Genomic DNA, 12,470 nt, shown 5'->3' with positions numbered 1-12,470 from the left:
CCGGGTTCTTTTGGGAGGCTCCGTATGCATGTCAGCTTCGTCGCACCAACAAGCACCCTGCAGATCAATCCAAGCCTTCTATACGTATGCCATGCAGGGATTATAAGAGGACCCCCCACCCTAAATAGCCGACCACTCAAGTGTAACCGCTCCTCTTGGTATGACTCAGATTCTACGGAGATAGAGTCCTAAATGACTGATTCGACGTGGATGAGCATTGGAGCTCAGTCTGCCGAGGGATACTCAGACTCGGTGCTTAGTTGCCGATCCTTGTTGTTATGCATTCGATCCTCATTCATCAATTCCATCCTCCGTCCGGGTTACCGCTCGTATCTCATAACCCTGTCGGGATGTGAGATGGAATACGCACTCTTACTTCTGTCACCAGGGGGTCTAGGAAAATGAGGACCCCTGTTTCATCGTAAGCGCCACCTACCGCCGACTTCCGAGCACATTGTCTTATCGAGTAGCACACGCGCGGTATGCTGTAATCCAGGTCATCAGATCCGACTCATTTCACTGGGTGCTCAGAGAAGATCAATTTGTCTCTTGTGGTCGTCTATCAAAGTAGCCAGTTCTTTCAGCTATTCTTCTCTGTACCCCATTTCTCTTTTGTTTCTTGATAGACGGATCGCTCAAGCCATATCATAAACCACTGTTGTAACTTCCTATCAATACTGCAATCATGCAGATTATAGTTTCGTCCCTACTGGCTCTTGCCGCTGTAAGTGATCCATCATGGCACCAGAGATTATCATTGTGAAGTTTGTGCTGACCGTACGTCTTTTTTATTCAGATTACACTGTACCTCGTGGTCCAAGCGATATACAATGCTTTCTTCCATCCGTTGCGCCATGTGCCCGGGCCGAAGCTCAACGCCATATCCCGTATCCCATACTTGAAACATCATCTAGACGGTACCGCACCCTTCTATCTGCGTGAGCTTCACGAGAAGTACGGTGACATCGTCCGTTACTCTATATCAGAGGTGTCATTCATATCGGGCGACACAGCCTGGACCGACATCTACGGTCATCGCACGGGACAGCTCAAGGGCCATCCGACATTGGAGAAAGACCCCGCTTGGTACGCTCCACCAGTCGAGGGTGTCCAGAGTCTCTTGTTCGAGCATGACGAGCCTCATCACCGTCGAAGAAGAGCTTGGGCACATTCGTTTAGTGATAAGTCACTGGCGGACCAATACCCAACTATTCAAGCTGTCTCTGACTTGCTCGTTGAGCGGTTGAGGGAAGCCAGCGGTGCTGTGGATATGTGCAAATATTTCAGCTGGACAATGTGAGACCTATCATCCGAGGAGACAATACTTCCATTGCTAACAGAATACCAGGTTCGATATCGTCTCTACCCTCATCTACGGGCAATCTCTGGGTAACCTCCGCGACCTGAAGACGCACAAAAACGTCAAGATTGTTCAGGATGGCCTGCTAGCATTCCGCTTCTGCTACGTCCTCTGGTGCTATCCCCTGCTGAACAAGCTCACTGGCTATGCTCTCAGCGAGGAACAGATCCTCACCTGGATCAACCACGACAAGTGGCTCAACGAGCAGACCTGGTCGCGTGTAGAGCGTGGGCCCACGGCGGGGAAGAAAGATTTCCTCTCATACGTCATTAGGGTCCGCGATGATGAGGTCAACGATGAGAAGGATGCAACAGTAGGCTTCAAGAAGACGGGCGTCATGGACAAGGAGCTTCATGTCGACTCAGGTCTGTTTTTGACTGCAGGTTCAGATACCACAGCGCATGTCCTCACCTGGTCCATTTATTTCCTCTGCCAACACCCAATCCACATGAGCCAGCTAAAGGAAGAAGTTCGCGGCCGCTTCGCCTCATATGAGGACATTGCCCCAGAGACTGTGAGCAACATACCCATACTGACGGGCGTAATCAACGAGACGCTCCGTCTCCAGACCCCCACAGCCGTCGGGTTTGGTCGCCGAGTAGGTAAGGGTGGTGAGTTCATCAGTGGTTGTTATATCGCCGAAGGAACAGGAGTACAAGTATCTCAGTACCCAAACAACCGCTCGAGCCGCAATTTTGCTCAACCTGATGAGTTTATCCCGGAGCGATGGTTGGGCGACGAGCGCTTCGCTCATGATAAGCGCGATGCGTTCCAACCATTCAGTATTGGAGCCCGTAATTGCATCGGAAAGGTATGTTCTCTTGTCCCCCGCTAGTGCTACTTCTAACAAGACGGTGCAGAGTCTAGCACAAACAGAGCTTAGGCTCATCATCTGCAAGCTTCTGTGGAGTTTTGATCCGGAATTGGATGAGAGCATTGGATCTGACTGGGCGGCCAATTCTTTATGGAAGATGACATGGGTTAAGGCTCCGCTATTGGTTCAGTGGAAGCCTGTTCAGCGGGAGTAGATATCTATTCCCAGTAAACTCGATAGTTCTAAGTCAATGATATGTCACGTCCGAGAAATCTATTCCAATTACTTGTCGTATAGAACTAAGCTTATCACACACGCAACTTTATGACTAGAGATGGCGACTTGATCCTGGCTGTATTTTACATGACATAAAACCGCGATAAACAAACCTTGTCTCTGCGCGCGGCATAATTAACATGGCCTTCAGTCACGAATTCTACCCTGCGACATGATTTTGCCTTCTCGCTTGTGGTGTGCAATCCAACGAATTAAAGACTCCAGATAACCGCACGGGGCATACGCAAATTAGCAAGCGGTTAAGTCGTCCTATTTGGGGGACTACGCGAAAACAACGCCCCCATAAATGAATAGCAAGGGCGGTCCATGCAGATACGCAAATTCAGGGTAGCCACCAACATGCAGATTTGAGTCAAGGGCGGGGTGACTACACTCAGCATGGGGTCTAGGACTCTTTCGCTATCGCCCAATTGGTATGCACCGACTGCGCCGTCATATGCTGACTGTGCCGCTCTGTGCCTTGCTCTTTGTGCAGGATGCGTGCTGACTGCCGCTCAGGACGATAAGATATGTATTTTTTTCGCGATGGATCGCTTATTCGCCTTCCGCTCGACCGGATGTACATCCGTTTCCGCGCAGGATTCACTCTCTGCAACGCGAATTCCTTACCGTTTTGTGTTTTGCTGTCGTAGTAGGAGATGTGAATCTAGATGGCGGGATAAAATCACACCCTGGTATTACGTGGGGGCCATTGCATCCGAAAAGGCTCGGACTGTTTCAATACACCCAAGTACATGCTTCTGAGGATCACAGCCCTGCGCGCGGAGAAATGATACGTGGCGCTATTTGGCGTTGCAGGATTTCCTATGATTCAACAAACGAATCCTGCTGAATCCTTATTAGGCACGTATCTATTTATCAGACACAACCTTTGTGTGATGTCTGCGAGACCGGCGTGTTTGTTGACTAACTTGCTTGTCATCAATCTCTCAATCTGCCACAATACGCCTGGCATTTATTCTGTCTGTAATTAGCATACAGCTCTGACTTGAAAGACATGATGGGTCTTATAGTGGCTTTGACAGGCCTTTTGGGCCTGACCGCATATACTGGAAAGAATGGAGAGTGCCAGGTAAGTTCGTATATCTCACAAGAGGTTACAGAAAAGCTCACATATCTTGAACTTTATAGCATGCTCCTGTTTATACCCCCTTTCCACAAAAGGGATCTATATCGAGCAGCCAGAATCTAGATGGTCCGGCTTTCATTGGCTCATCTGCCAAAAACAAATTCCTCAAGTCACAGTTCCCCATCTATCCCAAAGCATCGCTCATGCATGGAGATGGAGGTAACACCGGCAACACAGACTATCCTGGCCCTTTGGGAGTCAACACGACTCTCACAAGCGGTGCAAACACCATTAATATCATGATGTGGGGAGCAGATGGTAGTCTAACTGCCGGCTATGCCAACGCATCTGTCGGCCTGCCTCCGCCACGTGGTCTTGTTGCCGTTGATCCTGCTACATACCAGATCAATGCAGCCTGGTATCCTCCCGACAATGAGACCCTTGGTCTTGCGTACATGGAGTATATGCAGGAAACCAATGATATCCTGCTTAGTACCAAAGAAGGCAATGTTTATGTTGTGCATCGTGGGATCTGTAAGGGTCACCCGTTCTTCAGGATCACGCGTAACATCAATCTCAAAAGTGTTATTAAACCATGGGAACTCCTGCTTAATACTATGTATGATGCAGCGGGCAATATTTGGTTTACCACTGGTGGCATTATTGGTGGAGGAGACCCGCCACAAAACTCATCAACATTCGGATACATCAAGCCAGACGGTGCCGTGATCAAAAGACGCGTCAAGAACCAGATGGTCGAGAATGGCATCGCCGTGAGCGGCATGGATGTTTATATGGCCACTGGTCCTTCTGGAGAAGCTGATACCTCCACCTCTATTGGTTACATGTGGGCCATGGACGCAACGGGCTCCAGCGGTTTCAATGTCAAGTGGAAAGTTCCCTATGACTCTGGGGCTGGAGGCAAGCCCGGTGAAATCGCTCGCGGAACGGGAGCAACGCCTGTGCTGCTAGACGACAAGTTCGTGGTTATTACGGACAATGCCGACCCAAAGGTCAATTTGTTGGTGTACCATCAAAAGACTCAAGAGTCAGCCGAGGAGCAACTCGTCTGCTCGGTGCCGCTTTTCGAAGCTGGTAAGAGCAATAACGACAATGCAGCCTTGGCCCACTTTGACGGGGAGAATTTTGGTGTCATGATCCAGAACAACTACGGTGCCCCGCCAGTCCGTCTCTCCAGCCCGGGAGTTCCCTTCGTGCTGAACGGTCCCTGGAACAATATGAGCAGCATGGCTGGCGGCATGGTCAGAGTTGACGTCACACCCAAAGGCGAGTGTAGCGTAAGATGGAACTCTGACCTGGCTGTTAAGGCGGTGTCTATTCTGTCAACTAAAAGCGGACTACTATATAGTTCGGTACAGGATACAGAGCGAGCGGTGAAGGGAGAGTATGTATGGTATCTTGCTGCTGTGGACTGGCTTACAGGTAAGACGACTTATCAGTACAGGACTGGTATGGGTGGCACTTTTAACGACAATTGGAGTGAGGGTACTTTAGGTCCTGATGGCACTTTTTACCAGAGCGTTTTGGCGGGTGTTATTGGTGTAAAGGACAGAAACTAGATAAGAGATACTCGCAAATCGTCGTCAGACTTCATCAGCAAATAGAGCCATTATTTATCTTTAGCTAAGATTCATATATCTCCTTTCACAATCTTGTATCGTTCAATGACTTTTCCCTTCTTATCGTATTCGGCGCCACGATTATAATTACCAGCCTTTGTCTCGAATCTTAAAAGACTCCAACCCATACGAGTAAAACTTATCATTGACCTATCAAATCACAAATTCTTTCTGGCCACGACAACCGCGATACCAAGACCAAGCGCTCCAATCAGCCATGGCTTAACAGCCTTCCAGCTCGCAGTCAGCCACCGCTCCATCGCCGCCCTTTGGTGCTCCTTAAGTGCCTTTGCCTCATTGATGCGGGGAAACTCCACTCCCGGCACAGGCTTATCCAGAAACTCACACAAAGGCTCCCATCCCTGACCCAGCTGATAGACCAACTTGCGCTCTGGAGGGAGCAACTCGTCAATTTTCTTGAAGTACTCGTCATACACAGCTTCTGTGTTTGCGTCAAAGTCTTGTACAGAATAAGAACGGAAGAAGCCTTCTGTTGTCTTGATCATGGCATGTCCGCCGCGTCGACCTAGCACGAAAGAGATCGTGTAGATGACGAAGCGGAGTTTGGCGCTGTAAAGCGGCAGAACAAGACCCTCGCGAAAGCTGGGCCACCACTTATCGTAGTCACGGCGACAGATGACAACTTTTGCCTCTGGGTATGCCGCGATAAGCTGCTCTGCAAAGGCCGAGCCAAGCTCCGTGATAGCGCCGTACTTTCCATAGATCTGGTCCCATTCTTGGCGGGAAAACGGTGGCCGTTTGAGTTTGCCAGTGCGCGGATCAGGAAAAGTTCCATCTGCGGCGGCTTCAAAGAGCTTCCACTGCTCTGGTTGATCGACCATGTCTAAAGCGTGATGAGGTCGTAGGCCTAGGATGTCATACGCAGCGGCCATAGATGCAGTGCCCATCCTCCATAGTCCGACAGAGATGACTTGAGGGGGCCCGCTGTGCTCACTCTCTGGAACAGTGGCGAGCTTTCCAAGGCTTGGAGGAGCTGCAGACATTGTGGGCGTGTGTGTGATAGGCTTACTTTGCTGCTCTGTAATGAGGCGCCCCTCAGGTTTAAGCGACAAATATATGAGAAATGCTGTGTGAAAGGCCTGAACCATGCGTAAGGATGTGTTTTATTGCTGCCTCGGCTGTAAAAATACTTGGTAAGTCTCTACGCCGGAATTGTCTGGAAGTACAGGTCAACTTTCTTACATGTTCTGGGTCGGTTTAGTTCCAACTCGCAACCGCCGTACTTGTAAGGATTCCTCCGTCCTACGCTGAGATGAAACCAGCCAGTAAAGGGAAACCAGAAAGATCCTTCATCCCACTGTCGCAATTAAGCCTTACGTGGCTATGCGCATGTGCAGTATCAGCTTATCAACGGTATCTTACTATCAATAGCTATCTTCCTGACAAGTAGTAAGAGGCACATTGGTGTTCACAATCAACATGGAGTATATGCAGTTGGTAGTCATGATTTATGCCATGTAACGCCACTGTGGTCCGCCCCACTCGCATCCTGTAGGCTTCCGCGACCGGCCCGGTCAGCAAAGTATAGGCTAATAAAGCTTATGAGCCGCCAATGCAACCCTATATAACATCTCCCTGCAAGAGCCAGGCGACTTACAAGGAGTTCTCAGATAAAGGATCAATCTAGACTACTGCAGTAAGCAGCACAAAGTGACATAAAGCGGGCAACGGCTAGTTCAAGTAGGTGCGGGACACGGGAACTTGTAAAGGGGCGCGGGTCTGCGAATCCCCCGACGCATGGGCACTATACGAATATCCACTAGACTATGCATGTCAGCAAGGTCTGACCGGGATTTTTCTCTGGTAGGGGCGTGCGTGGTTGGTTGGGGGCATCAGCAAGGTATCTTGAAATGTGATGCCTGTTATATGCAAGGCAATGGGTAAAAGGATTTGTGGGATGTTGGTTGGCGAGTATCTTGTGCCGAATATCCGTGGACAGTCTTACTGCCTGGCACAAATGCACCGAGAAGCAGGCTAAATTATACTAAAAGGATGATCTGAGAATTTACGGATGACAGGATCGTATTATTGATTCAGTGGGAGTTTACTGTATTAACATGGGTTTATAACGATCTCACCAAATCTACTCGAGTTACCTGGTTTGTCATTCCTTATCGATAAGAGCATTTGCCTGTCAACCTGCCCTAGAGTTTAGTTGCCTTAAATAAATTAAGAATACAATATAATATAATAAATTAAGAATAATAATAAAATAGATTATAGAATCATTAAAGGCAAAAGAGTATATAATAGTAAACATACTGCTAGTCGTTAGGGACTTTTAAGTATTAAGATTTTAAAAGTTTATATAAGTATCTTAATTTTAAGTAGATAATATATAAAGACTTTTAAAATATAAATATTACTGAGGTAGCCCTGAAGAAATAAACATTTTAAATAAAATAGATTTTCAATTTATTTTACACTTATAAGATATCAATATTGACCTCCTCTTGTCTCCTCCTGATCTCGAGACAACTAAATGGATCTGCAACAAGACTAAAGCCATGCTTCAAGGTCTGTGGAGACTTAGCGCCCTCCACCAATCGCCATTCATACTTAAGCAAGATATGACACATGATGATTTTAATCTCGTTGGATGCAAAGAAGCGTCCAGGACAAGCATGTAAACCGTGGCCAAAACTGAGATATTCTGGGGAAGTGGATACGAATTGCGATTTATTCTCTTTGCCCTCTTCTTGGCGAGCGTTGTAGAATCTAAAACCGTCAAATGTGTTTGGATCTTGATAGTACTCAGGGTCCCAATGGCGGACGAGGGGGACGATAGAGAGCGTGTTTTGGCTGATCTTTGTGCCGTCTGAGAGAGTGATTGGTACTTCAGCAATTCTTTGAATGGTAGCTATGTGGTGAGTAGTATGTTAGTGATAAACAATGTGTAAGAAGCGGTCCGACAAGACATACTCTGGTTGATGGGCCTGATTCTCAAAGACTCCTTCATGAAACTATCAAGGCGCTTCATGTTGTACAGAGAGTTCTTCTTCCACCCTCCCTCCTGGAGCACCGAAATAATTTCATCTCGTAGTGGTTGGACGTACTGAGGATGTTGAATCAGATCAAACAACAGCTGCCCCACCATGTCTGCGGTAGTGTGTATAGCAACAAACGATAAAGCCAACTGAACCAACGCAGGATCATAGGAGCGGCCCTTTGCAATCTGCGGCAGCCACTCCAGCACATCAGCGTACTCTGTTGAGTCTCCTTTAGTTTTCATAGCTTCTCGCTCCTTGACGAGTCCGCCTATGAGCACTTGCGCATCCTTGACAGATTGCTGCAGTTCGCGAGTGTGAGGCAGAAATCTTTGGACTATGCGGCGAAGAACAGCTGGCCATGCGTTTAACTTGCCCACGGTCATTGTGAGTGAGTGAGTGTAGGTGGTGGTGATACGGAGAAGCTCTGGGTCTCTACACAGTTTGTCTCCCAGGAAGACTCTAGACGACACCTGGGCTACAGCTCTGAGGAGATTTGAGTGCACGTGGATCTTGTGCCAGTCTATCAGCCAGAATTAGCTGTTGCTATTTTGCAAGCCGGTGAGTAACTCACCAGTGTTATCCGTCCAGGAGCTCTTAAGCATGAATGATGTCTCTTCAGATAGAGCGTGTGTTAGTTGACCTTGAGTTTCGTCAGTATTAAATCTCAAAGTGTCCCCAGGGGAATTCGAACGTACCCAGTGCTGGAGTCACTTTAAGCTTGATTACATCTTGGATGATATCACCTCCGTAGCCAAATGTATGGAACGGCTCATAACCAGGGAGGTGAGAGTTCACAAACTACGCCGCACGAGTTAGCTATCAATCTCTGACAACTTTGGTCTTGAATGGCTCACCTTGGCGATAGCCCGTGCATGGTTCAACTGGGGGATATTACGCAGCTCGTCCGTATACTTAGGGTTAAGAACCGTCATCATTCCATGATCAGTCATGATACGAAACGGTCTGCCATTGTACTTCTTGAGACCATATTCTAGAAGTTGTCGGCCATTGCGTATGAAATGCTGCTTCACCTTGCCATTCGTGAACTGGAAGGCTCCTCGCGGGTTGATGAGCGGGTATTGGCTGCGCTGAGCGGCTAGATACCACGACGTCAATGCAACGACGAGAATACTACAGATAATCGCCGTCGTATCTTTGTCTTGAGACAGCATCGCCAAGATCTTGGCGGCCTCTGTGGTGAGATCCAAAGAGTAACCTTCCTTTCCAAGATGGAATGACTCTGTCGACCTTGTGTGGTTCATGACTGCTGGGCTGATTCTTGGCAATGTCGGGTTGATTCTTGGCAATACAGGCCGTTGGCTATGGTGTGTTGACAGTGTTATAAAACTCCCTGTACCAGACGCTTACGTGCATACCCCGCTACGGCAAGTTGCCTGTTGCATACGAAGGAGGCGAGAATTTGTGCCCTAGCAGATAAACAATATCGTGCGGCCTACTCAATCTGGTCAGCAATGTTTCATTCCGTCTGACTCAGTTGAGAATCTATTTTCGCACATGCAACGAAGGATCATGCAAATCCCAACCAACAAATACTACGTTGAGGAATCACTCAAGATTATGTCAAGGCACGGACTCTACTGTAACATTCGCAACAATGTGCCTTGAAGTACCTAGAATATGCAATAGAGCACCCCCCAAAAGTCCTAATCATCAGCCTGACCAACTGAGACACGCCCCCGTCAGCGCGGCCCGCAGGCGCTCTGCAGGGGTTAAAATCTGACATGCTACATGAATACGCTGCTGATTTGCCGATCTGTAGCAGGGACTCCGGGTACGCGGCACAGACACGGGCCATTGAAATGCTCTCAAAACTCCCTCGAAAAAGTCGGCTTGACTCCTGCTTGTTTGTAATCCGACCACCTTCATCCTCCTGACATCCTGACTATTTCGCGATAGTCACAATCGCTACTCCACAGCACCATGGAGGGAGAGTCGCGCCCCCAGTCACGTACCGGGGATAGTCAAGCCATCGAGAGTAAGCCTTCAGCGCCGAATGGACACGTCAGCTCGGCTACGGAGGATGCACCCACGCAGCTTGAGACGAGCTATGTGGAAGGGCTGCCTTTGTTACTTGTGATGGGTGCTGTGTCCATTGCATCGTTCCTTGTACTGCTAGACACATCCATCATAGCAACTGTGAGTGGCCTTTGTCATGGTGCTATGCGCCTACAAGGCATACCAAGCACAGAAATTAACAGCTCTACAGGCTATTCCCCAAATTACTTCTGATTTCCACTCGCTCAAAGACATCAGCTGGTATGGTTCAGCTTATCAGCTGTCAAGGTATGGAATATCCAAGTTGCGCAGTTTGAGTCCAGTTACGCTAACTAATCTTCTACTCCAGCGCGGTAATCCAACCTCTGGTTGGCAAGCTATATACACAGTTCTCTCTCAAAGTAAGAAGCCGCCAAGAATCAACCATCATTGGTTAGTGTTAACATGTTCTTGCAGTGGGTCTACCTGGCCTTCTTTGCTATCTTTGAAGTCGGGTCGCTTGTTTGCGGCGTCGCGCCCTCGTCGGATGTTCTTATCATCGGACGCGCGATAGCAGGCATTGGTGTTGCGGGGATATTTGCTGGGGGGTTGACAATCATCGCGTCGGCTATTCGTCCCGAAAAGAGATCAGGTACGTCATGGAATGCGTTCGGTTCGTTTGGTGCTGACAATGGACAGTGAATATGGGACTTATGATGGGAGGTCAGTGTGCACTATGCTACCTAACCCTTCTTTGCGCTTTTGTTCATCACTGACCGTGTTTCATACTATCAGTTGCTCAACTAGGTCTTGTGAGTGGTCCTCTTATCGGAGGAGCCTTGACGCAGCGTGCTTCGTGGCGATGGTGCAAGTGTCCTTATTCTAGTGGATGAGATATTGAACTAACACAGCAAACACAGGCTTCTACATCAACTTACCCATCGGAGCCATAGTCCTTGGGGGTATCTTGTTCATCAAGATAGCAGATCAACAGCCCGTGCCACCCGTCGCGCAAGCAGTGCGCGAACTTCCTAAGCGTCTCGACTTGATCGGATTTGTTATGTTCGCGGGCGCTTCTACTATGCTTATGCTAGCCTTGCAATGGGGCGGTACTACCTATGCGTGGAGTAGCGGAGTAACAATCGGCCTGTTCTGCGGATCGGCTGCCTCACTAACGGCATACGTCGCTTGGAGCTGGAATAGGGGCGATGAATCTCTGATTCCGCCGGTGCTCCTGAAGCAGCGAGTAGTCATTGCTTGCTTCTTCTTGACCCTCTTCATGATAGGCTCTGCGCTGATGTTGTCTTACTGGTTGCCGGTGTACTTCCAAGCAGTTCGTGGACAGAGCCCTATCGGTAGCGGTGTGAGCATGTTGCCAAATATCTTGGCTTCAGTTGTCTTCAGCATCGTGGGCGGTATCCTCAGTAAGTGATCAGTCTGCCCAATCTGACGAGGGCCTCTGCTGACTCTGTGTCTTCTTCAGTTGGTAAAGTGGGATACTATGTACCCCAGGCAGTCATTGGTACGGCTCTCTTAACAGTCGCAACAGGACTCTGCAGTACCTTGGATCCATACACATCCACTGGCAAGTGGGTTGGTTATCAGTTTCTCGCAGGAGTTGGACGAGGCCTTATGCAACAAGTACCTTACACAGCCATTCCCCATTCATGTTCGCAGCAGATGATTCCCATTGCCATGTCCTTTATGGTACTGGGTCAGTATATCGGCGGATCAATATTCCTCGCACTTTCAAACGTTGTTTTCAGCTCCAGTTTGGAGTCGTTGTTGAGAGTCTACGCGCCCAAGATTGATCCAGCCACAGTCACCGCAGCAGGAGCGTCAGCAGCAGACATGCGCAAGCTCATACCTGCAGACCAGTTGACTGGAGTCATCAAGGCTTATTCACTCAGCATCGATCGTGTTTTCTATCTGGGAACAGGGTCGGCTGCGGCCATGTTTGCAGCAGCCTTCTTTACGGGTTGGATTGATACGCGAGTACAGAAGGATAAGCACGAGTCTGTTCCTGATGAGGCGAGTAGCTCAAAGGAAAAGTCATAATAAGACAAACGATATCTCAGTAAAGCTATAGTCTAGAGAGGTTAGAAGCCTTTTAATAGAGCTTTAGCCCTGTATAGAAGTCTAGATTTATAAATCAGACTAATACGTAATGTGAATATCGACTTGCAGCGTTTCCTTTCTCGCCCACCATCCTGAGTAGTCGCTGCTTTAACCTGAGCCGTCCCTGAGCCTGACCCGAGTCTCGGCTGAGCCGATATCCTAGTGT

General features: G+C 48.6%; 5 protein-coding genes across 5 annotated transcripts; 3 read left to right on the top strand and 2 right to left on the bottom strand.

Moving 5' to 3' along the window:
- Nucleotides 1-685: 685 nt before the first annotated feature.
- Nucleotides 686-2,388, top strand: FMAN_06799 (related to cytochrome P450 monooxygenase; the record flags this gene model as incomplete). Its single annotated transcript, XM_041826355.1, has 4 exons — nt 686-724; nt 797-1,296; nt 1,349-2,171; nt 2,221-2,388. The coding sequence occupies 4 exons, from the start codon at nt 686-688 to the stop codon at nt 2,386-2,388; spliced, it is 1,530 nt and encodes a 509-aa protein (XP_041677443.1).
- Nucleotides 2,389-3,468: 1,080 nt separating this feature from the next.
- On the top strand, nt 3,469-5,120 carry FMAN_06800 (uncharacterized protein; the record flags this gene model as incomplete). Its single annotated transcript, XM_041826344.1, has 2 exons — nt 3,469-3,543; nt 3,603-5,120. The coding sequence occupies 2 exons, from the start codon at nt 3,469-3,471 to the stop codon at nt 5,118-5,120; spliced, it is 1,593 nt and encodes a 530-aa protein (XP_041677442.1).
- Nucleotides 5,121-5,338: 218 nt separating this feature from the next.
- FMAN_06801 (uncharacterized protein) lies at nt 5,339-6,184 on the bottom strand (the record flags this gene model as incomplete). Its single annotated transcript, XM_041826333.1, has 1 exon — nt 5,339-6,184. One exon carries the CDS (start codon nt 6,182-6,184, stop codon nt 5,339-5,341), a length of 846 nt encoding a protein of 281 aa, XP_041677441.1.
- Nucleotides 6,185-7,627: 1,443 nt separating this feature from the next.
- FMAN_06802 (uncharacterized protein) lies at nt 7,628-9,594 on the bottom strand (the record flags this gene model as incomplete). The annotated part of the gene is made up of 6 exons (XM_041826322.1): nt 7,628-8,061; nt 8,124-8,711; nt 8,763-8,831; nt 8,887-8,989; nt 9,046-9,511; nt 9,560-9,594. The coding sequence occupies 6 exons, from the start codon at nt 9,592-9,594 to the stop codon at nt 7,628-7,630; spliced, it is 1,695 nt and encodes a 564-aa protein (XP_041677440.1).
- A 538-nt stretch (nt 9,595-10,132) lies between these two features.
- FMAN_06803 (uncharacterized protein) lies at nt 10,133-12,244 on the top strand (the record flags this gene model as incomplete). The annotated part of the gene is made up of 8 exons (XM_041826311.1): nt 10,133-10,348; nt 10,419-10,495; nt 10,557-10,608; nt 10,664-10,838; nt 10,886-10,909; nt 10,994-11,059; nt 11,107-11,610; nt 11,670-12,244. The coding sequence occupies 8 exons, from the start codon at nt 10,133-10,135 to the stop codon at nt 12,242-12,244; spliced, it is 1,689 nt and encodes a 562-aa protein (XP_041677439.1).
- Between the last annotated feature and the right edge of the window lie 226 nt (nt 12,245-12,470).

The sequence above is a fragment of the Fusarium mangiferae genome (assembly GCF_900044065.1).
Source record: "Fusarium mangiferae strain MRC7560 genome assembly, contig: FMAN_scaffold002, whole genome shotgun sequence".
NCBI classification, from domain to species: Eukaryota; Fungi; Ascomycota; class Sordariomycetes; order Hypocreales; family Nectriaceae; genus Fusarium; species Fusarium mangiferae.
The sequence above is the reverse complement of the archived record's forward strand: the minus strand, read 5'-3'. Positions and strand labels throughout refer to the sequence as shown.